The sequence below is a fragment of the Anomaloglossus baeobatrachus genome, chromosome 6 (assembly GCF_048569485.1).
Source record: "Anomaloglossus baeobatrachus isolate aAnoBae1 chromosome 6, aAnoBae1.hap1, whole genome shotgun sequence".
Lineage (NCBI taxonomy): Eukaryota > Metazoa > Chordata > Amphibia > Anura > Aromobatidae > Anomaloglossus > Anomaloglossus baeobatrachus.
In genome coordinates, this window is record NC_134358.1 from 163,376,346 (window position 1) to 163,401,509 (window position 25,164).

Sequence of the window (25,164 nt, forward strand, 5' to 3'; positions counted from 1 at the left end):
CTGTAATGTAATCGCGAAATAAAGTGGGTATACCGCAGGTAGCAAATGATGTGCGGTATACCCCCGGTATAGCCGCGATTTACCTGTGGTTTTGCAGGGAGTGATGTCATTATGACAGAAGAGGAAGCGGAGCAGAGTAAACACACACATCACACTCCCTGGACGCCGCACAGAAGCACTTCCGTGTGACCTCCAGGTGTCCGTGCAGTCTGTGTCCCGCTCCAGCCCCGCGGCTGCCCGCCCTGCAGTGTGTCAGTGTCTGCCCGCAGTGTCAGAAGCTGGTCACCCTGCAGTGCGTGCAGCCGCGGGGATGCCGAGCGCTGCTGTCAGGATAGATGAGATCATTACCTGCTGTGACGATCTCCTGCCTCCTGACGTCACCGCTGTCACTGCAGTCTATGACCACGGCCCGAGACTGTCACTAGCGGTGACATCACGGGCTCTCGCGATACTGCTGAGAACGCGGCGGTCATAGAAGGCAGTGACAGCGCTGACGTCAGCAGTGCAGGAGATCACCACAGCATGTAATGATCTCATCTAACCTCCTAACGTCATCGCTCGGCATCCCCTGCAGTGACCTGGGCTGACCTATTGATGTTAGCTCAGGTCACTGCATTACTCTCCCAGACAATAGGGAACCTTCTGTTCTTCATGGTCTGGGACAGTGACTATGGTATGGATCGCCGTGGGAACCCCTTATTGGATTACGCCGGACCCGGATTTGATTGTTCTTGTCAATAAATTGGTGAAAGAGGGAATGTGGGGAGTGTTTTTTCAAATAAAACCTTTTTGTCTATTTTTTATTTCTTACTGACTGGGTTGGTGATGTCTGGTACCTGATAGACGCATGACATAACTAACCCCAGGGCCTGATGCCAGGTGACATTATACATCTGGCATCAACCCCATATATTACCCAGTTTGCCACCGCACCAGGGCAACGGGATGAGTTGGGGCGAAGCACCAGGATTGGCACGTCTAATGGATGTGTCACTTCTGGGGCAGCTACAGCCTGCTATTTTTAGGCTGGGGAGTGTCCAATAACAGTAGACCTCCCTAGTCTGAGAATATCAGACCCCAGCTGTCCGCTTTACCTTGGCTGGTGATCCAATATGGGGGAGACCCCACGTTTTTTGTTTTTAATTATTTATTTAATGTTAAATAACACCGTGGGGTGCCCTCTGCTTTGGATTACCAGCCAAGGTGAAGCTGCCAGCTATGGTCTGCAGGCTGCAGCCGTCTGCTTTACCCTAGCTGGCTACAAAAGATGGGGGGAACTCACGTCGTTTTTTTAATTAATTTATTTTTTGGCTAAATACAAGGCTAGGCACCCTTTAGTGCCACATGAAAGTCACTAAAAGGGTGCCAGCTTAGAATATGCAGGGGGGTGGGACATTATATAGGTCTTTCTCATCTATCTATTCATCTTTCCCTCTATCCATTATCTGTCTATCGATTATCTATATTATTTATTGCAGTTCAGCATAAAAAAAACGCAGGGACCAACCCGCAGCAAAATCGCGGCAAAAACACATGCGTTTTTCCCACGGTTTTGGTGCGTTTTTTACCGCAGGTGCGGTAATCTTCAACTCCCAGAAGTTTCTCAAGAAATTGTCTTGAGAAGAATCACTTTTCTAGTGCGCACATGGCCTAAAGCAGGATTGCTGTTCTGCAGACCTCACGTATCAACAAACAGGTCACAGTTTCAAGATAACCATCGGATAGTACACCTAGTATTCTACAGTGATGTAATTATGGTCAGTGCCTCAAATTGTCCTAAGGAAATCCAGAAACCATGATCTGCTGCGTTCTTGTTCTGGGAGTGAACTCCCGACTGCTGGGGGAAGGGCAGAGGACAACCGTTAACCACCGATTGGCTGCAGCAGTAATATGTCATCTGAGCTGGAAGAACCATAACCAGTCTCCTACCTCGCACCCCCACGTTTGATGGCAAGAAACCACTGCAAAGAAAGCAAAGAGACCAGCACAACCTCTGCAGATTACAGACTAAAAAAAAAAGAAGAGCCACAACCATTATCTATAAGATATTTATTCTCAGACTCATACATTACTGCACACACTGACTGAAGCATACATTGCTACATAAAAAGCTACTTGCTTCTGCACATTACCTCTTATAATGAATACAGATGATATACCTATACATGTTTCTATTTCTTGGTGGACGTGTGATTTGGGGTAAAAAAAAAAAAAAAGACGGCTTCACTGACAGCCCATTGCCATTTGCAAGATCTGCTGTCAATTAAGTGTCAAAGAAGACACCGTACGGGAGCCACCCAATATGCCCAGCAATTTACTGACCCCATTAACATCAAAAGCCACTATAATAAGAAGTATGAGTCAAGCATGTTATCTAAACTTTAAAAACACACACAGCACTTTCTGCTGCTCGAGCCATCTCAGTCTCACTCTGTGTTTAAGCCACACATTAAAAACATGATCAGCAGATTTGGCCTGTAGGGGGCGCACTGATCTGGCAGCTCTTCCAACCTGCATTAGGCAGGGACGTCACCCACTGCATCAATGCTGCATGGACAACGCAGCCTATTTTTCCTTTACTTTTTTTTGCTTTTATTTAATGCAGATGTAGCATTGGGGTTATTCATCAAAGATTGGTGGAGGGCCGTCATCATCCTTCTGGAACATGGCAATCTTCTTTCCATGATTCTGGACATGATCTTCATTCGCTCTCTCCAAAGCTTCAATCTACAGGAACAAAGCCAAAGTATTTATAAGACTCTATACTGTTCTGTAACAGCAAGACTAATACCACAAACGATCCAGAATGTCCTCTAATAGCCACAAACATAGCCGTAATTCACCTGTGCCACTGCTACATGATGCCAGTATACATTAGTCATTAGATCCAACAATCTCTACAGGTTAGACCTTAAAGAGAATCTGTCCTTCAGTTCTTTTACTATGCAAGCTGAAGACATTATGCTGTAAGGGTTAACACAGGAAAATAAACAATGCCTGTCTTGTCACAGTCCAACCTATTTATTTGCTATGTTTGTTTAAGCAGCAGGACTACAATGTCACAGACAAGGTAGCCCAACATACTTCACTGTCAGAGGTGGGGGTATCAGTCTCTAGCCCTAGAGCCAAGCCTCCCTAGCCCTACAGCCAAGCCTCCCTAGCCCTAGAGCCAAGCCTCCCTAGCCCTACAGCCAAGCCTCCCTAGCCCTACAGCCAAGCCTCCCTAGCCCTACAGCCAAGCCTCCCTAGCCCTACAGCCAAGCCTCCCTAGCCCTACAGCCAAGCCTCCCTAGCCCTACAGCCAAGCCTCCCTAGCCCTACAGCCAAGCCTCCCTAGCCCTACAGCCAAGCCTCCCTAGCCCTACAGCCAAGCCTCCCTAGCCCTACAGCCAAGCCTCCCTAGCCCTACAGCCAAGCCTCCCTAGCCCTACAGCCAAGCCTCCCTAGCCCTACAGCCAAGCCTCCCTAGCCCTACAGCCAAGCCTCCCTAGCCCTACAGCCAAGCCTCTCTAGCCCTACAGCCAAGCCTCAGCCTGCTACAATGGCTAAAGCTAAAAACATTCTGTCAGAACGGCTACAGCCAGTAATCTAAGTGATACATAGTTGGATTCAGGATCTGTTTGCCTACATTATGCTGCTCTCAGATGAGGTAGTAAAAACCTGCTGACAGATTCCCTTTAATAGAAGTAGAGCTTGGCTGGGTTAAGTAAATTATTTACCTCTTCCATAAAGTCCACTTGATTATCAGATGCAATATTTAGTCCAGACACCATATTAAAGAGCTCACGTTCATTGGGGGTCTCTGAAACACCACATTTCTGGAAGAACTATTTAGAAGAAAAAAGGAAATTGGTTTCACTTACACAATCCAAAGTCTTTTATGCAAGAGATCAAAGTTAAATATTACCTTTTCCCACTATTTCATAATTGACGTCACTATAACTTAATGAAAAGCTAAACTGCAAAAAGAGGAATTCAATTTTCCCTCAAAAACTTAGAAAAGAAGGGAATTTTGTTTACTTACCGTAAATTCCTTTTCTTCTAGCTCCTATTGGGAGACCCAGACAATTGGGTGTATAGCTTCTGCCTCCGGAGGCCACACAAAGTATTACACTTTAAAAAAAGTGTAACCCCTCCCCTCTGCCTATACACCCTCCCGTAGATCACGGGCTCCTCCGTTTTGGTGCAAAAGCAGGAAGGAGAAAACTTATAAATTGGTCTAGGGTAAATTCAATCCGAAGGATGTTCGGAGAACTGAAAACCATGAACCAAAAGAACAATTCAACATGAACAACATGTGTACACAAAAGAACAACTAGCCCGAAGGGCACAGGGGCGGGTTCTGGGTCTCCCAATAGGAGCTAGAAGAAAAGGAATTTACGGTAAGTAAACAAAATTCCCTTCTTCTTTGTCGCTCCATTGGGAGACCCAGACAATTGGGACGTCCAAGAGCAGTCCCTGGGTGGGTAAAAGAATACCTCAATAAAAAGAGCCGAAACGGCCCCCTCTTACAGGTGGGCAACCGCCGCCTGAAGGACTCGCCTACCTAGACTGGCGTCTGCCGAAGCATAGGTATGCACTTGATAGTGTTTCGTGAAAGTGTGCAGACTAGACCACGTAGCTGCCTGACACACCTGCTGAGCCGTAGCCCGGTGCCGCAATGCCCAGGACGCACCCACGGCTCTGGTAGAATGGGCTTTCAGCCCTGAAGGAAGCGGAAGCCCAGAAGAACGGTAGGCTTCGAGAATCGGTTCCTTGATCCACCGAGCCAAGGTTGACTTGGAAGCCTGCGAACCCTTACGCTGGCCAGCGACAAGGACAAAGAGCGCATCTGAACGACGCAGGGGCGCCGTGCGAGACACGTAGAGTCGGAGTGCTCTCACCAGATCCAAGGAGTGCAAATCCTTTTCACATTGGTGAATTGGATTAGGGCAAAATGAAGGCAAGGAGATATCCTGATTGAGATGAAAAGGAGATACCACCTTAGGGAGAAAATCCGGGACAGGACGCAGAACCACCTTATCCTGGTGAAAAACCAGGAAGGGGGCTTTGCATGACAGCGCAGCAAGCTCAGACACTCTCCGGAGTGATTTAACTGCCACTAGAAAGGCCACCTTCTGCGAAAGACGTGATAAAGAGACATCCCGCAGCGGCTCGAAAGGTGGTTTCTGAAGAGCCGTTAGCACCCTGTTAAGATCCCAGGGTTCCAGCGGACGCTTGTAAGGTGGGACTATGTGGCAAACTCCCTGCAGGAACGTGCGGACCTGCGGAAGCCTGGCTAGGCGCTTTTGAAAAAATACGGAGAGCGCCGATACTTGGCCCTTGAGAGAGCCGAGTGACAAACCCTTGTCCATTCCGGATTGAAGGAATGAAAGAAAAGTGGGTAAGGCAAACGGCCATGGAGGAAAACCGTTATCAGAGCACCAGGATAAGAAGATTTGCCAAGACCTGTAATAGATCTTGGCGGACGTTGGCTTCCTGGCCTGTCTCATGGTGGCAATGACATCCTGAGATAACCCTGAAGAGGCTAGGATCCAGGACTCAATGGCCACACAGTCAGGTTGAGGGCCACAGAATTCAGATGGAAAAACGGCCCTTGTGACAGCAAGTCTGGGCGGTCTGGAAGCGCCCACGGTTGACCACCGTGAGATGCCACAGATCCGGGTACTACGACCGCCTCGGCCAGTCTGGAGCGATGAGAATGGCGCGACGGCAGTCGGACCTGATCTTGCGTAACACTCTGGGCAGCATCGCCAGAGGAGGAAACACATAAGGCAGTCGAAACTGCGACCAATCCTGAACTAACGCGTCCGCCGCCAGAGCTCTGTGATCCTGAGACCGAGCCATGAATGCCGGGACTTTGTTGTTGTGCCGTGACGCCATGAGATCGACGTCCGGCGTTCCCCAGCGGCGACAGATCTCTCGAAACACTTCTGGGTGTAGAGACCATTCCTCCGCATCCATGCCCTGACGACTGAGAAAATCTGCTTCCCAGTTTTCTACGCCCGGGATGTGAACTGCGGAGATGGTGGAGGCTGTGGCTTCCACCCACCAGGGCTGTGGAGTCGGTAAGCCAAACCTTCGACTCCGACTCCGACTCCTCAAATTCTCTTGCACCGACTCCGACTCCAGCTCCGACTCAGACTCCGGCTCCGACTCAGACTCCTACATATATTGCTTATAGTTAGGTGAAAAATTTATTGTAGTACATGAATATGTGTATGTGAACATCAGACATTTAATAATTTTTATGATACAATAATCAAGATATTTGGATAGAACATAAAATATATTTATTGGAATACAACTTTAGAACACAAAAAAACTGTAATAAATTGTAAATATGTAATACACTATGTAATATACAGTAGATTACATATATATCTTGTGTGTGTATATACACTGTGTATATATATATATATATATATATATATATATATATATATAATATAATATATATTTACATATATATATATATATATATATATAATATATATTTACATATTTACAATTTATTAGTTTTTTGTGTTCTAAAGTTGTATTCCAATAAATATTTTATGTTCTATCCAAATATCTTGATTATTGTATCATAAAAACAATTAAATGTCTGATGTTCACATTGTACTACAATAAATTTTTCACTTAAATATACGCATTATACTAAATATTATTTAGTAAAATATTCAGCACATTCTGCATTGCACTCCTGTCCCCAATTTATTATATATTTTAGGAGTCGGAGTCGGTGCATTTTATACCGACTCCGACTCCACCAAAATGAGCTCCGACTCAGACTCCGACTCCACGACTCCGACTCCGACTCCACAGCCCTGCCACCCACTGCAGAATCCGCCGGACTTCCTGGAAGACTTGACGACTGCGAGTGCCGCCTTGGTGGTTGATGTATGCGACGGCAGTGGCGTTGTCCGACTGGATACGGATCTGCCTGCCCTCCAGCCACCGATGGAAAGCCAATAGGGCTAGATACACTGCCCTTATCTCCAGAACATTGATCTGAAGGGAAGACTCCATCGGAGTCCAGGTTCCCTGAGCCCTGTGGTGGAGAAAAACCGCTCCCCACCCTGACAGGCTCGCGTCCGTGGTGACCACAGCCCAGGTTGGGGGTAGGAAGGATTTTCCCTGCGATAGAGAATTGGGAAGGAGCCACCACTGAAGAGACGTCTTGGTTGCAAGGGAAAGAGACGTTCCTGTCGAGGGAAGCCGACCTCCTGTCCCATTTGCGGAGAATGTCCCATTGGAGTGGCCGCAGATGGAATTGCGCGAACGGCACTACCTCCATCGCTGCCACCATCTTCCCCAGGAAGTGCATGAGGCGCCTTAAGGGGTGTGACTGACCCCGAAGAAGTGATTGCACCCCTGCCTGCAGAGAAAGCTGTTTGTCCCGCGGTAGTTTGACTACCGCTGACTGTGTATGAAACTCCATCCCGAGGTAAGTCAGTGATTGGGTCGGTGTCAACTTGGATTTCTGGAAGTTGATGATCCACCCGAACTGCTGGAGAGTCGCCAGAGCGACGGTAAGGCTGTGTTGACACGCCACCCGAGAAGGTGCCCTGACTAGGAGATCGTCTAAGTAGGGAATCACCGAGTGGCCCTGAGAGTGTAGGACCGCCACAACGGATGCCATGACTTTGGTGAAAACCCGTGGGGCTGTCGCCAGGCCGAAAGGCAATGCCACGAACTGAAGGTGTTCGTCCCCGATGGCGAAACGCAAGAAGCGTTGATGTTCGGGTGCGATCGGCACGTGGAGATAAGCATCCTTGATGTCGATCGATGCTAGGAAGTCTCCCTGTGACATCGAGGCGATGACCGAGCGGAGAGATTCCATCCGAAACCGTCTGGTTGTCACATGTCTGTTGAGTAGTTTGAGGTCCAGAACGGGACGGAATGATCCGTCCTTTTTTGGCACCACGAACAAGTTGGAGTAAAAGCCGCGACCACGTTCCTGAAGGGGAACGGGGATCACAACTCCTTCCGTCATCAGAGCGTCCACTGCCTGAAAAAGTGCGTCGGCCTGAGCGGGGGGCGGAGAGGTTCTGAAGAAACGAGCCGGAGGACGAGAGCTGAACTCTATCCTGTAACCGTGAGACAGAATGTCTCTCACCCATCGGTCTTGAACATGTGGCCACCAGGCGTCGCCAAAGCGGGAGAGCCTGCCACCGACCGAGGATGCGGTTCGGGGATGCCGAGAGTCATGAGGAGGCCGCCTTGGAGGCAGTGCCTCCTGCGGCCTTTTGGGGGCGTGACTTGGACCGCCACGCATAGGAGTTCCTCTGGCCTTTCTCCGGCCTGCTGGACGAAGAGGATTGGGGCTTGGCGGAGGGACGAAAGGACCGAAACCTCGATTGTATTTTCCGTTGCTGAGGTCTCTTAGGTTTGGACTGGGGTAAGGAGGAGTCCTTTCCCTTGGATTCCTTAATAATCTCATCCAATCGTTCGCCAAACAAGCGGTCGCCAGAAAACGGCAAACCGGTTAAGAACCTCTTGGAGGCCGAGTCTGCCTTCCATTCGCGCAGCCACATGGCCCTGCGGACTGCCACAGAGTTAGCGGATGCAACAGCTGTACGGCTAGCAGAGTCTAGGACTGCGTTCATGGCGTACGAAGAAAAAGCTGACGCTTGAGAAGTCAAAGATGCAACTTGTGGAGCAGAATTACGTGTGACAGCATTAATCTCAGCCAGACAAGCTGAGATAGCTTGGAGTGCCCACACGGCTGCAAAGGCCGGGGCAAAAGACGCGCCCGTGGCCTCATAGATGGACTTCACCAGGAGCTCTGCCTGTCAGTGGCATCCTTTAGCGATGAGCCATCTGCAACCGATACCACAGATCTAGCCGCCAATCTAGAGACTGGAGGATCCACCTTGGGACATTGAGCCCAACCCTTAACGACTTCAGAGGGGAAGGGGTAACGCGTGTCAGTAAGGCGCTTAGTAAAGCGCTTGTCCGGAACCGCTCTGGGCTTCTGGACAGCATCTCTGAAGTTAGAGTGATCGAAAAACGCACTACGTGTACGTTTGGGGAACCGAAACTGGTGTTTCTCCTGCTGAGACGCCGACTCCTCTACAGTAGGAGGCGGGGGAGAGAGATCCAACACCTGGTTGATGGACGAGATAAGATCATTCACTAAGGCGTCCCCTTCAGGTGTATCAAGATTAAGGGCGACGTCAGGGTCAGAGCCCTGAGCTGCGACGTCCGCCTCGTCCTCCAGAGAGTCCTCAAGCTGGGAACCCGAGCAGCGTGAAGAAGTCGGGGAAGATTCCCAGCGAGCCCGCTTAGCCTGTCTAGGACTGTGGTCCGGGCAGGAGTCCTCCACGTGAGACCTAGGGCCCAACCTGGGAGCGCGCTGCGGCGCGGACCGAGAGGGGCCTGGAGGCGACGATCCAACAGGGGCCGGGGCCTGTGTAAGGACCGGTCTGGACTGCAAAGCTTCTAGCAGCTTGGCAGACCATTTGTCCATAGACTGAGCCATGGATTGTGAAAGTGACTCAGAGTTTCTCAGCAAAAGAGGTGAACTCTGTCCCTGCCGCCTGGACAGGGGGAGCAGGGGGGGTCTACATGAGCCGAGGGGCCCACTAGTGACCGAGGCTCCGGCTGAGCAAGCGAAACAGGGGTCGAGCATTGCTCACAGTGAGGGTAGGTGGAACCCGCAGGTAACATAGCCCCACAAGAAGTACAGGCCGCAAAAAAAACCTGTGCCTTAACAGCTTTGCTCCTTGTGGACGACATGCTGTTGTCTCCTAGGAGAATGATCACTGAGGGTATATGGGCAAAAGAAGGGAATTTTGTTTACTTACCGTAAATTCCTTTTCTTCTAGCTCCAATTGGGAGACCCAGACAATTGGGTGTATAGCTTATGCCTCCGGAGGCCACACAAAGTATTACACTAAAAGTGTAAAGCCCCTCCCCTTCAGCCTATACACCCCCCGTACTGCTACGGGCTCATCAGTTTTGGTGCAAAAGCCCGAAGGAGGAAAAAATTATAAACTGGTTTAAAGTAAATTCAATCCGAAGGAATATCGGAGAACTGAAACCATTTAACATGAACAACATGTGTTATACAAAAACAGGGGCGGGTGCTGGGTCTCCCAATTGGAGCTAGAAGAAAAGGAATTTACGGTAAGTAAACAAAATTCCCTTCTTCTTTGTCGCTCCATTGGGAGACCCAGACAATTGGGACGTCCAAAAGCAGTCCCTGGGTGGGTAAATAATACCTCATAATAGAGCCGTAACGGCTCCGTCCTACAGGTGGGCAACTGCCGCCTGAAGGACTCGCCTACCTAGGCTGGCATCTGCCGAAGCATAGGTATGCACCTGATAGTGCTTCGTGAAAGTGTGCAGGCTCGACCAGGTAGCTGCCTGACACACCTGCTGAGCCGTAGCCTGGTGTCGCAAGGCCCAGGACGCTCCCACGGCCCTGGTAGAATGGGCCTTCAGTCCTGAGGGAACCGGAAGCCCCGAGGAACGGTAAGCTTCGAGAATTGGTTCCTTGATCCACCGAGCCAGGGTTGACTTGGAAGCTTGTGTCCCTTTACGCTGACCAGCGACAAGGACAAAGAGTGCATCCGAGCGGCGCAGGGGCGCCGTTCGAGAAATGTAGATCTTGGCGGACGTAGGTTTCCTAGCCTGTCTCATAGTGGCAATGACCTCTTGAGATAATCCTGAAGACGCTAGGATCCAGGACTCAATGGCCACAGTCAGGTTGAGGGCCGCAGAATTCAGATGGAAAAACGGCCCTTGAGACAGCAAATCTGGTCGGTCTGGCAGTGCCCACGGTTGACCGACCGTGAGATGCCACAGATCCGGGTACCACGACCTCATCGGCCAGTCTGGAGCGACGAGGATGACGCGGCGGCAGTCGGCCCTGATCTTGCGTAACACTCTGGGCAACAGTGCCAGAGGAGGAAACACATAAGGAAGCCGAAACTGCGACCAATCCTGAACTAAGGCGTCTGCCGCCAGAGCTCTGTGATCTTGAGATCGAGCCATGAATGTTGGGACCTTGTTGTTGTGCCGTGACGCCATTAGGTCGACGTCCGGCATCCCCCAGCGGCAACAGATCTCCTGAAACACGTCCGGGTGAAGGGACCATTCCCCTGCGTCCATGCCCTGGCGACTGAGAAAGTCTGCTTCCCAGTTTTCTACGCCCGGGATGTGAACTGCGGATATGGTGGATGCTGTGGCTTCCACCCACAGCAGAATCCGCCGGACTTCCTGGAAGGCTTGCAGACTGCGTGTCCCACCTTGGTGGTTGATGTAAGCCACCGCTGTGGAGTTGTCCGACTGAATTCGGATCTGCTTGCCTTCCAGCCACTGCTGGAACGCTTTTAGGGCAAGATACACTGCCCTGATCTCCAGAACATTGATCTGAAGTGAGGACTCTTGCTGAGTCCACGTACCCTGAGCCCTGTGGTGGAGAAAAACTGCTCCCCACCCTGACAGACTCGCGTCCGTCGTGACCACCGCCCAGGATGGGGGTAGGAAGGATTTCCCCTTCGATAATGAAGTGGGAAGAAGCCACCACCGAAGGGAAGCTTTGGTTGCCTGAGAGAGGGAAACGTTCCTGTCTAGGAACGTCGGCATCCTGTCCCACTTGCGTAGGATGTCCCATTGAAGTGGACGCAGGTGAAACTGCGCGAAAGGGACTGCTTCCATTGCTGCCACCATCTTCCCCAGGAAGTGCATGAGGCGCCTGAAGGGGTGTGACCGACCTTGAAGGAGAGATTGCACCCCTGTCTGTAGTGAACGCTGTTTGTCCAGCGGAAGCTTCACTATCGCTGGAAGAGTAAGAAACTCCATGCCAAGATATGTCAGCGATTGGACCGGTGTCAGATTTGACTTTGGAAAATTGATGATCCACCCGAAACTCTGGAGAATCTCCAGAGTAACGTTGAGGCTGTGTTGGCATGCCTCTTGAGAGGGTGCCTTGACCAGCAGATCGTCTAAGTAAGGTATCACTGAGTGACCCTGAGAGTGGAGGACCGCAACTACTGTAGCCATGACCTTGGTGTAAACCCTTGGGGCTGTCGCCAGGCCGAACGGCAGTGCCGCGAACTGAAGGTGTTGTCTCCTATGGCGAAGCGCAAGAAGCGCTGATGCTCTGGAGCAATTGGTACGTGGAGATAAGCATCCTTGATATCGATCGATGGTAGGAAATCTCCTTGGGACATTGAGGCGATGACGGAGCGGAGGGATTCCATCCGGAACCGCCTGGTCCTTACGTGTTTGTTGAGCAGTTTTAGGTCCAAAACAGGACGGAAGGACCCGTCCTTCTTTGGAACCACAAACAGGTTGGAGTAGAAACAGTGGCCCTGTTGCTGAAGAGGAACCGGGACCACCACTCCTTCTGCCTTCAGAATGCCCACCGCCTGCAGAAGAGCCTCGGCTCGCTCGGGAGGCGGAGATGTTCTGAAGAATCGAGTCGGAGGACGAGAGCTGAACTCTATCCTGTAACCGTGAGACAAAATGTCTCTCACCCAACGGTCTTTTACTTGTGGCAGCCAGGTGTCGCAAAAGCGGGAGAGCCTGCCACCGACCGAGGATGCGGTGTGAGGAGGCCGTAAGTCATGAGGAAGCCGCCTTAGTAGCGGCACCTCCGGCGGTCTTTTTAGGGCGTGATTTAGACCGCCATGCGTCGGAGTTCTTCTGATCCTTATGAGGCCTTTTGGACGAGGAGAATTGGGACCTGCCCGCACCCCGAAAGGACCGAAACCTCGACTGTCCCCTCCTCTGTTGGGGTGTTTTTGGTTTGGCCTGGGGTAAGGATGTTTCCTTTCCCTTGGATTGTTTGATGATTTCATCCAATCTCTCACCAAACAAACGGTCGCCAGAAAATGGCAATCCAGTTAAGCACTTTTTGGAAGCCGAATCTGCCTTCCATTCCCGCAGCCACAAGGCCCTGCGTATTGCCACCGAATTGTCGGCTGCAACCGCCGTACGGCTCGCAGAGTCCAGGACAGCATTAATAGCATAGGACGCAAATGCCGACGTTTGAGAGGTTATAGACGCCACCTGCGGCGCAGACGTACGTGTGAGTGCGTCAATTTGCGCCTGACCAGCTGAGATAGCTTGGAGTGCCCATACGGCTGCGAATGCTGGAGCAAAAGACGCGCCGATAGCTTCATAGATGGATTTCAACCAGAGCTCCATCTGTCTGTCAGTGGCATCCTTGAGTGAAGCTCCATCTTCCACTGCAACTATGGATCTAGCCGCAAGTCTGGAGATTGGAGGATCCACCTTGGGACACTGAGTCCAGCCCTTGACCACGTCAGGGGGGAAAGGGTAACGTGTATCCTTAAGGCGCTTGGAAAAACGCTTATCTGGACAAGCTCGGTGTTTCTGGACTGCCTCTCTGAAGTCAGAGTGGTCCAGAAACATACTCTTTGTACGCTTGGGAAACCTGAAACGGAATTTCTCCTGCTGAGAAGCTGACTCCTCCACTGGAGGAGCTGAGGGAGAAATATCCAACATTTCATTGATGGACGCAATAAGATCATTCACTATGGCGTCCCCATACAGAGAGTCCTCTCGCTGAGACCCTGAACATTGTGATGATGTCGAGGGGATATCATAGCGAGCTCGCTTAATCGGTCTGGGGCTGCGGTCCGTGTCAGAGACCTCACCCTGAGATCCATGAGACACCCCGGGAGGACATTGCTGTTCCAACTGAGGGGGACCAGGGGGCAATGATTCCACAGTGCCCCTGGCTTGAGATGCCGGCCTGGACTGCAAGGCTTCTAATATCTTAGCCATAGTCTCAGAAAGTCTTTCAGTAAAAACTGCAAACTCCGTCCCTGTCACCTGGACAGTGTTAACAGGTGGTTCTCCCTGGGCCGCCCTTAGCAGAGGCTCCGGCTGAGAAAGTGCCACAGGGGCCGAGCATTGCACACAATGAGGGTCAGTGGAACCTGCCGGCAGTATAGCCGTACATGCTGCACAGGCAGCATAGTAAGTCTGTGCTTTGGCACCCTTGCTATTTGTGGACGACATGCTGTTGTCTCCTCTGAGCAATACAGGAGGGAATATAGACAAAAATCAACAGTGCACCATACAGTGTAAAGTATAGTCTATAATCATGTAATCTATAAGTACACTTCTGCACTAGTGGGGCCAGCACCACAGGTGCTGCTTACCGCCTTCGCAAAGCAGTTGTGTGGGCACCAGAAATCCTGCCTGGGTCTCCCTGAGCTTGTCTCTCCTCTCCAGCGTTAGCAGAGCTGAGAGGAATGGCTGCCGGCGTCCTGAGGAGAGGAGGGAGCCGTGGGCGTGACCCAGAAAAGTGCGGGAACTGGTGCCCCACTGTGCAGAGTGAGGGGGGTGGAGTATGCAAAGCATGCTCCAGCCCTCAGTGCTGCTGTCCTGTACAGCGTCCCGCCCTTCCCCTGACTGGCAGGGCTGGGGGCGGGAAGAAAACGAGACTAGGCCGCAAAAGCCGGGGACTCGAGTTATAAGCGCGGCCGCCGTATAAGCGCGGTCGTCCCCGGCGCACTAACAGTCCCAGCCGCGCCGTAGTGATAACCATGGCAGCGGCGGTCAGCGCGGCAGTCCCCCTACACGAACACACTCAGCGACGCTGAAGTGTGTAATGGCACAAATGCAGTCAGCGCTGCTGTCCCCGGTGCACTAGCACACCCAGCAATGCTGGAGTGTTGCTGTGCGCGGTCCCCACGGGGACACAGAGTACCTCAAAGTAGCAGGGCCATGTCCCTGAACGATACTCGGCTCCTATCCAGCATGGTCCTCAGGAGCTGTGGATGGAGCACGGTCTCCTGTGCCTGGAGACCGAAAGGATCCCACTTTACCCAGAGCCCTAATTGAGGGATGGGGAAGGAAAGCAGCATGTGGGCTCCAGCCTCCGTACCCGCAATGGATACCTCAACCTTAACAACACCGCCGACAAGAGTGGGGTGAGAAGGGAGCATGCTGGGGGCCCTGTTATGGGCCCTCTTTTCTTCCATCCGACATAGTCAGCAGCTGCTGCTGACTAAGCTGTGGAGCTATGCGTGCATGTCTGACCTCCTTCGCACAAAGCATAAAAACTGATGAGCCCGTAGCAGTACGGGGGGTGTATAGGCTGAAGGGGAGGGGCTTTACACTTTTAGTGTAATACTTTGTGTGGCCTCCGGAGGCATAAGCTATACACCCAATTGTCTGGGTCTCCCAATAAGGAGCGACAAAGAAAAAGGGTATACAGCCCGACCGAACAGAAATATATATATATATAAATACGTATCTATTCCGGCACCCTAGGGGGACCAGTACCGGGTGACCGGTGTGGCTTACCGACCGCTAAAAAGCGGAGTGTGTGTCCTCCAGATTCCCTGCCTTAGGTCCCCCGGAGCTGCAGAGCTCTTCACTGAGAATCCTCCACCGGCAGAATGCCAAAAAATGGCTGCCGGAGCTCTCAGGGGAGGAGTGGAGCCGTGGGCGGCGCCAGGAAAGTGCGGGAATCTGGGGTCCCCACAGTGATCAGTGAGGGGGGAGGAAACATGCAGGATGCTCCGGCCCTCACATCCGACGTCAGGTCGGCAGTCCCGCCCTTACCCCTGACAGGCAGGCCCGGGGGCGGGATTTTTGCGACTAGGCCGCGATGAAGCCGGGGACTAAATTTGAGACCGCGCCCGACAAGCAGGCACGGTCGGCGCGGAAGTCCGCCGGCCTTCTCAATTCAGCAGCTGCCGCAGCGTCCGGGAAGAAGGTGCGCTCCCTGCACAGTCCCCAATGGGGACACCGAGTACCTTAGAGTTGCAGGGCCCGGTCCCTGAGGTTGAATAGACTCCGGTCCGGCAGATTCCCACAGGGGCTGCGGAGGGAGCACGGTCCCAGTAAATGGATGACCGCTCAGGATCCCACTTCTCCCAGAGCCGCTAAGGGATGTTGAAGGAGACGGCATGAGGCTCCGGCCTTTGTACCCGCAATGGGTACCTCAACCTTAACAACACCGCCGACGTAGTGGGGTGAGAAGGGAACATGCCGGGGGCCCCGTGGGGGCCCTCTTTTCTTCCAACCGACATAACTAATATGAGAATGCATGAGTGGATGTGTGCCTCCTTCCACACAAAGCATAAAACTGAGGAGCCCGTGATCTACGGGAGGGTGTATAGGCAGAGGGGAGGGGTTACACTTTTTAAAGCGTAATACTTTGTGTGGCCTCCGGAGGCAGAAGCTATACACCCAATGGTCTGGGTCTCCCAATGGAGCGACAAAGAAATTCACAGCAAAAACAAAAAATAAACCACAAGGTTTACCTGCCCAGGCCACAGAAACAAATACACTCACAGGATGCAGCAAAATCCCTTAATAAAGATGGAGGCAACAGGAGCAAACACTGATGGAGCAACCACTCACACTACAAATCCATGGAGGGGGTGATTGCTTAGTATTAAAATTGCACACAAATGGCTTTTATAAGGCGCAATTTACACATGTAGGTTCACAGTCTCTGGCTTACAGCGTATTGACCATTAGACTAGGTGGGCTGCCCAGTACTATATATAAGTGCAGCACACAGGAATGGAGACCATAGTTTACAAAGCTAAAAAGTAATATACATATTATATATTATATGTACATATTATATATTATTATATGTATATGTACATATTATATATACATATACTATATGTACATATATATGTACATATATATTATATGTATATATTATATTATATGTATACACACACACACACACACACTTTAAATAAAATAATTCTGGCATTTTTAAAATTTTGTTGTTCTCTTACGCACTTTACCAATTGGATTAACTTATTTTATATTTTGATAGATCGAACATTTCTGAAAGGCAGCAATACCAAATATGTGTATTTCTTTGTCGCTCCATTGGGAGACCCAGACAATTGGGGTGTATAGCTTCTGCCTCCGGAGGCCACACAAAGTATTACACTTTAAAAAGTGTAACCCCTCCCCTCTGCCTATACACCCTCCCGTGCATCACGGGCTCCTCAGTTTTATGCTTTGTGTTGAAGGAGGCACACATTCACTCAAGCTCCCATTTTAGTCAGCAGCAGCTGCTGATTGTATCGGATGGAAGAAAAGAGGGCCCCAACAGGGCCCCCGGCATGCTCCCTTCTCACCCCACTAAGTCGGCGGTGCTGTTAAGGTTGAGGTACCCATTGCGGGTACAAAGGCTGGAGCCACATGCCGTTTTTCCTTCCCCATCCCTTAGAGGCTCTGGGAGAAGTGGGATCCTAACCGGTCACCATTCACTGGGACCGGGCTCCCTCCGCAGCCCCTGGGGGAATCTGACGGACAGGAGACTGAGTATCATCAGGGACAGGCCCTGCATCTAAAAGGTACTCTGTGTCCCCTTGGGGACGGTGCATGGAGCGCCTGTGTTACAGACGCTGCAGCGGCTGCTGTTTTTTTGTGACGACCGGGACTACCGCGCCGACCGCGCCTGTTTGCCGGCCGCGTTATTAAATTTAGTCCCCGGCTTCTGCGGCCTAGTACCATAACTCCCGCCCCCGGGCCTGCCAGTCAGGGGTAAGGGCGGGACGGTCGACTGGACGTCGGCAGTGAGGGCTGGAGCATACTTAGGTGTTCTCCTCCCCCCTCACTGAGCACTGTGGGGCACCAGATTCCCGCACTTTATTAGTCACACCCACGGCTCCCTCCTCCCCTGAGAGCTCTGGCAGCCATATTTACAATCACTTTTGCCGGTGGAGGATTTCACAACGAGCTGTACAGCTCTGGGAGGCCCAGGCAGGGAATCTGGTGGACACACAACCGCTTTGGGCGGTCAGTAAGCCACACCGGTTACCCGGTGCTGGCCCCCCTTGGGTGCCGAAGTGTGTATATATATATATATATATATATATATATATATATATATATATATATATATATATATATATATATATATATATATATATATATATATATATATATATATATATATATATATATATATATATATATATATATATATATATATATATATATATATATATATATATATATATATATATATATATATATATATATATACACATATATATATATATACACATACATATATATATATATATATATATATATATATATATATATATATATATACATATATACATATATATTTGTATACATTTTCTCTGTTCGGCCGCATTGTTTTGCATTGTTTTGCTTTTGGCTATATACCCTCAGTGATCACTCTCAGAGGAGACTACAGCATGTCGTCCGCAAAGAGCAAGGGTGCCAAGGCACAGGCTTATTTTGCAACCTGTACCTCTTGTGCGGCTATGTTACCTGCAGGTTCCACCTACCCTCACTGTGTGCAATGCTCGGCCCCTGTGGCACTCACTCAGCCGGAGCCTCGGGCACTGGTGGGACCCTCGGCTCAGGTAGAACCGCCGGCTTCCACTGTCCAGGTGGCAGGGACAGAGTTTGCAGTTTTGGCTGAGAAACTCTCTGAGTCGCTTTCACAATCCATGGCTCAGTCTATGGACAGATGGTCTGCTAAGATACTAGAAGCCTTGCAGTCCAGATCGGTTACACAGGCCCCGGGCACTGAGTTCATCGCCCCCAGGCCCCTCTCGGTCGGCGCAGCAGAGTGCTCCTGGGGTGACACCTAGGTCCCACGGGGAGGACTCCGACACGGACCGCAGTCCCAGACCGGCTAAGCGGGCTCGCTGGGAACCTTCTCCGGCTTCATCACGCTGTTCGGGGTCTCAGCATGAGGACTCTCTGGAGGATGAAGCGGAGGTCGCAGCTCAGGGCTCCGATCCTGACGTTGCTCTCAATCTTGATACACCTGAAGGGGACGCCATAGTAAATGACCTTATAGCGTCCATCAACCAGGTGCTAGATCTTTCTCCCCCAACTCCACCTATAGAGGAGTCGGCTTCACAGCAGGAGAAACACCAGTTTAGGTTTCCCAAACGTACACGGAGTGCGTTTTTCGATCACTAACTTCAGAGATGCTGTCCAGAAGCACAGAGCATTTCCGGACAAGCGCTTTACTAAGCGCCTTAATGACACACGTTACCCCTTCCCCCCTGACGTAGTTAAGGGTTGGGCTCAGTGTCCCAAAGTGGATCCTCCAGTCTCTAGACTGGCGGCTAGATCCGTAGTATCAGTGGCAGATGGTTCATCGCTCAAGGATGCCACTGACAGGCAAATAGAGCTCCTGATGAAATCCATCTATGAAGCCATAGGCGCGTCCTTTGCTCCGGCCTTTGCAGCCGTGTGGGCACTCCAAGCTATCTCAGCTTGTCTGTCTGAGATTAATGCAGTCACACGTACCTCTGCTCTGCAAGTTGTGTCTTTGACTTCTCAGGCATCAGCCTTTTCGTCCTACGCCATGAACGCCGTCCTGGACTCAGCGAGCCGTACAGCGGTAGCGTCCGCCAATTCGGTGGCAGTCCGCAGGGCCATGTGGCTACGCGAATGGAAGGCAGACTCTGCTTCCAAGAAGTTCTTAACCGGTTTGCCATTTTCTGGTGACCGTTTGTTTGGCGAGCAATTGGATGAAATTATTAAACAATCCAAGGGAAAGGACTCGTCCTTACCCCAGTCCAAACCAAAAAGACCTCAGCAACGAAAAATTCAATCGAGGTTTCGGTCCTTTCGGCCCTCAGCCAGGTCCCAATCCTCCACGTCAGACAGGTCAGAGAAAGGCCAGAGGAACTCTTCTGCATGGCGGTCTAAGTCACGTCCTCCAAAGACCGCCGGAGGAACCGCCTCCAAGGCGGCCTCCTCATGACTCTCGGCCTCCCCAAACCGCATCCTCGGTCGGTGGCAGGCTCTCCCGCTTTTGCGACGCCTGGTGGCCACATGTCCAAGACCGATGGGTGAGAGACATTATGTCGCACGGTTACAGGATAGAGCTCAGCTCTCGTCCTCCGACTCGTTTCTTCAGAACATCTCCGCCCCCCGAGCGAGCCGATGCACTTTTTCAGTTTGGGGCACTGCCTTTCGGCCTGGCAACAGCCCCACGGGTCTTCACCAAGGTCATGGCATCCGTGGTGGCGGTCCTACACTCTCAGGGCCACTCGGTGATCCCTTACTTAGACGATCTCCTAGTCAAGGCACCCTCCCGGGTGGCATGTCAACACAGCCTGACCATTGCTCTGGAGACTCTCCAGAGGTTCGGGTGGATCATCAATTTCCCAAAGTCAAAATTGACACCGACCCAATCACTGACTTACCTCGGGATGGAGTTTCATACTCTCTCAGCGATAGTGAAGCTTCCGCGGGACAAACAGCGTTCGCTGCAGGCAGGGGTGCACTCTCTCCTTCGGACCCAGTCACACCCCTTGAGGCGCCTCATGCACTTCCTAGGGAAGATGGTGGCAGCAATGGAGGCAGTTCCCTTTGCGCAGTTTCATCTGCGTCCACTTCAATGGGACATTCTCCGCAAATGGGACAGGAGGTAGACGTCCCTAGACAGGAACGTCTCTCTTTCACTGGCAGCCAAAACCTCTCTTCAGTGGTGGCTTCTTCCCACTTCTTTGTCGAAGGGAAAATCATTCCTGCCCCCATCCTGGGCTGTGGTCACGACGGACGCGAGTCTGTCAGGGTGGGGAGCGGTTTTCCTCCACCACAGGGCTCAGGGAACCTGGACTCCGACAGAGTCCTCCCTTCAGATCAATGTTCTGGAGATAAGGGCAGTGTATCTAGCCCTAAAGGCGTTCCATCGGTGGCTGGAGGGCAGACAGATCCGCATACAGTCGGACAACGCCACGGCGGTCGCGTACATCAACCACCAGGGCGGCACACCCAGTCGTCAAGCCTTCCAAGAAGTTCGGCGGATTCTGCTGTGGGCGGAAGCCACAGCCTCCACCATCTCCGCAGTTCACATCCCGGGCGTAGAAAACTGGGAAGCAGACTTTCTCAGTCGCCAGGGCATGGACGCAGGGGAATGGTCTCTTCACCCGGACGTGTTTCAAGAGATCTGTTGCCGCTGGGGAACGCCGGACGTCGACCTCATGGCGTCTCGGCACAACAACAAAGTCCCGCCATTCATGGCACGGTCTCAAGATCACAGAGCTCTGGCGGCGGACGCATTAGTTCAGGATTGGTCGCAGTTTCGACTGCCTTATGTATTTCCTCCTCTGGCACTGCTGCCCAGAGTGTTGCGCAAGATCAGGTCCGACTGCCGCCGCGCCATCCTCGTCGCTCCAGACTGGCCGAGGAGGTCGTGGTACCCGGATCTGTGGCACCTCACGGTGGGTCAACCGTGGGCACTCCCAGACCGACCAGACTTGCTGTCTCAAGGGCCATTTTTCAATCTGAATTCTGCAGCCCTCAACCTGACTGTGTGGCCATTGAGTCCTGGCTCCTAGCGTCCTCAGGGTTATCTCAAGATGTCATTGCCACTATGACACAAGCCAGGAAACCAACGTCCGCCAAGATCTATCACAGGGCTTGGAAGATCTTCTTCTCCTGGTGCTCTGATCGGGGTTTTACCCCCTGGCCGTTTGCCTTACCCACTTTTCTTTCTTTCCTTCAATCCGGAATGGACAAGGGTTTGTCTCTCGGCTCTCTCAAGGGACAAGTATCGGCGCTTTCCGTGTTTTTTCAAAAGCGTCTAGCCAGGCTTCCGCAGGTCCGCACGTTCCTGCAGGGAGTTTGCCACATAGTCCCACCTTACAAGCGTCCGCTGGAACCCTGGGATCTTAACAGGGTGCTAACGGCTCTTCAGAAACCACCTTTCGAGCCGATGCGGGATATCTCTCTATCACGCCTTTCGCAGAAGGTGGCCTTCCTAGTGGCAGTCACATCACTTCGGAGAGTGTCTGAGCTAGCAGCGCTGTCATGCAAAGCCCCCTTCCTGGTGTTTCACCAGGATAAGGTGGTTCTGCGTCCGGTCCCGGAATTTCTCCCTAAGGTGGTATCCCCTTTTCATCTCAATCAGGATATCTCCTTACCTTCCTTTTGCCCTCATCCAGTTCACCAATGTGAAAAGGATTTGCACTTGTTAGATCTCGTGAGAGCACTCCGGCTCTACATTTCTCGCACGGCGCCCCTGCGCCGTTCGGATGCGCTCTTTGTCCTTGTCGCTGGCCAGCGTAAGGGGTCGCAGGCTTCCAAGTCAACCTTGGCTCGGTGGATCAAGGAACCGATTCTTAAAGCCTACCGTTCTTCTGGGCTTCCGATTCCTTCAGGGCTGAAAGTCCATTCTGCCAGAGCCGTGGGTGCATCCTGGGCATTGCGGCACCAGGCTACGGCTCAGCAGGTGTGTCAGGCGGCTACCTGGTCGAGTCTGCACACTTTCACGAAACACTATCAGGTGCATGCCTATGCTTCGGCAGATGCCAGCCTAGGTAGGCGAGTCCTTCAGGCGGCGGTCGCCCACCTGTAAGAGGGGGCCGTTTTTCGGCTCTTTTTATCGAGGTATTCTTTTACCCACCCAGGGACTGCTTTTGGACGTCCCAATTGTCTGGGTCTCCCAATGGAGCGACAAAGAAGAAGGGAATTTTGTTTACTTACCGTAAATTCCTTTTCTTCTAGCTCCTATTGGGAGACCCAGCACCCGCCCCTGTGCCCTTCGGGCTAGTTGTTCTTTTGTGTACACATGTTGTTCATGTTGAATTGTTCTTTTGGTTCATGGTTTCAGTTCTCCGAACATCCTTCGGATTGAATTTACCTTAGACCAATTTATAAGTTTCCTCCTTCCTGCTTTTGCACCAAAACTGAGGAGCCCGTGATGCACGGGAGGGTGTATAGGCAGAGGGGAGGGGTTACACTTTTTAAAGTGTAATACTTTGTGTGGCCTCCGGAGGCAGAAGCTATACACCCCAATTGTCTGGGTCTCCCAATAGGAGCTAGAAGAAAAGGAATTTACGGTAAGTAAACAAAATTCCCTTCTTTATTGTATTTTCAATAGAGCAAAAAGGTGGGCGATTTGAATTTGTTTTTATTATTTATTGTATTTACTAGTCCCCTTAGAGGACTTGAAGCTGAGACTATGCAGTCTCTTGTGCTGTAGAGAGCGGTGCATCAGCCCTGTTCTGTACAGCAGAAATTACTTCCTATGAATGCTGGCTTGCAGACGGCAATCACAGGGTGTTGGCCATTTCAGACACACCTTGTCTTTCATATCAACCCATTTGCGCCCTGAGATCACATCACGTGGCCACCAATGGGAGCGCAGAATGATGCTCCCCTCTGCCAGAGAGTGTTAAAATCAGAAATTGACAGCGGGATTTAACTTTCTAACTGCCGAGAGCAGATCTCAGATCCACTTGCGGCTGTTAGATTACATCAGCCGACATGTGCAGGGAAAGACGTTGGCTGAGTGTGCGAGCCCGCATCTAAGGCAGTGACAAGACCCATGATGTATGTTCCCATGTATATGAAATGCTAAATACACATTCAAAAAACAAAAACTCTGAAATGCCAATCACACTGCATTGCCTATCAGAATACATATTCTCTTCAGTTTCAGTCCTTCCTTACCTGAGAAACGTTCCTACAGTCTCTGTATAGGAATCCCAGCCCATGAGGGTGAGTGGGCTCCACAGACTGACTCACGTCAATAAGCCAAACCTACAAAGAGAAAGGAGTTTTGGACAGACTTATACGCAGCACCAGCAAATTAATCATTTATTAAATCAAGATCTATGCTAGAAACATATTGCCATCATTGACAACATCTATAAGTGATCCCAGCCGAAAGAGCAGGGTGTCAGCTGTATAGAACAGCCAGCACTCACAGTTGATGGAACTAATGCAACATATTTGTACGTTGCAGGACGGGTAGGGGTTTATGTACAATCTCTAGTGCATTACAAAAATGATCGGAGCCACATATGATGGTACACCCCGATAGCTGAAGGCTTCATTGTGAAAGGAGAAACAAACGTGTAGCTTATGATATTTTACTAAACCGGATAGTTACCTTGCCATCATTCCACAGCATGTTATATTCACTCAGATCGGCGTGTATAAGGTTGCACTTCTCATAAAGCTGCTTCATCATCTTCAAAATAAAAATAAAATAAATTACAATATTAGTGTTTAACAAACTATATTATATGAAATGCTGAATATTATACTGCTCTGAGGGTTTAGGAGGTCTTGGGCGCTGTTCACATTCCAATCATGATAACACCACCTTGGTTTCAGTGCGATTTCCCAAAATTGTGATAGAAATCGATTACAGAAAAGCCGTGGCAAAAAGATAGTTTTACTACAATTTTGAATTCCCATGAACAAAATTAAAATCAATAAATTTTGGACTAAAAATAAAATTTCCACAATTGGATGGGTTTAAAAGAATAAATAAAAAAAGCTCCTGTGCTGAGATTATCTTATATATGAGCCCCAGCTATGTGCTGTGTAATGGCAGTGTCTGACCCTACAGGGACATTGTGTGAAAATCCCTTAAAAGAAAATCTGTCACCAGGTCTTTGCTCCCCCATCTGAGAGCAGCATAGCAGAGGCCGAGACCCTGATTCCAGTGATGTGTCACTTACTGAGCGGTTTACTGTCATTTTGATAAAAATCACTGTTTTTCTCTGCTGCAGATCTAGCAGATATCAAGCTAGATAAAAGAACAATTAACCATGCAAATGCCAGGGAAAACAGAAGGCATATACAGCAAGTGCCTGAAACAATGGGGTGTGGGTTGTCCGGATGTGAGTGGATCTACAGACAATATAATGGAGACACAAATGTAGAACAAAAAGATCTAGGAGAGAAAAGTTTTGCAGATCTAGCAGTTATACAGAGCTCATGAATATGCTGTACTACCTGCAGCAGGCCAAGTAGTCCTCTAATAAAAAAAAAAAAAAAATCACTGATTAATCAGCAGTAGATCAAAACTACACTAAGCAGCCCAGTAAGTGACACATTGCTGGAATCAGGATCTCTGTGCCTACATTATGCTGCTCTAAGTTTAGGTGTCAAAAACCTGGTGACAGATTCCCTTTAAAGGGGGAGAAGTGTGAATCCCCATACTGTAAATTTGCTGCATATCTAAACTTGCAAAAAACAAAAAAAAAAACAAAACAAACAACAAACAAAACACAACAAGCCTTCAGCAAATTAATATGGAAGAACATGTGGATGTACATGTTAATTTGACACCCTTGTTTAAAAAAAACTTGTCTCCAGTGCGAGTGCTGAAAGTGCAGTGTGGACATGGCTATAATGGCGCCAGGGCAGGAGTTCAGTACCTGCTATTCT

The 25,164-nt window shown here is 50.5% G+C and overlaps 1 protein-coding gene across 1 annotated transcript in view; it reads right to left on the bottom strand.

Moving 5' to 3' along the window:
- Positions 1-2,034: 2,034 nt before the first annotated feature.
- RIOK3 (RIO kinase 3) overlaps positions 2,035-25,164 on the bottom strand; it is a 52,210-nt gene continuing 29,080 nt past the window's right edge. The window contains exons 10-13 of the mRNA XM_075316377.1: positions 23,876-23,956; positions 23,434-23,523; positions 3,720-3,827; positions 2,035-2,727 (exon numbers count right to left, since the gene is read on the bottom strand). Of these exons, the coding sequence (XP_075172492.1) occupies positions 2,620-2,727; positions 3,720-3,827; positions 23,434-23,523; positions 23,876-23,956 (387 nt within the window). The 3' untranslated portion in view covers positions 2,035-2,619. The remainder of the gene's footprint in view (positions 2,728-3,719; positions 3,828-23,433; positions 23,524-23,875; positions 23,957-25,164) is intronic.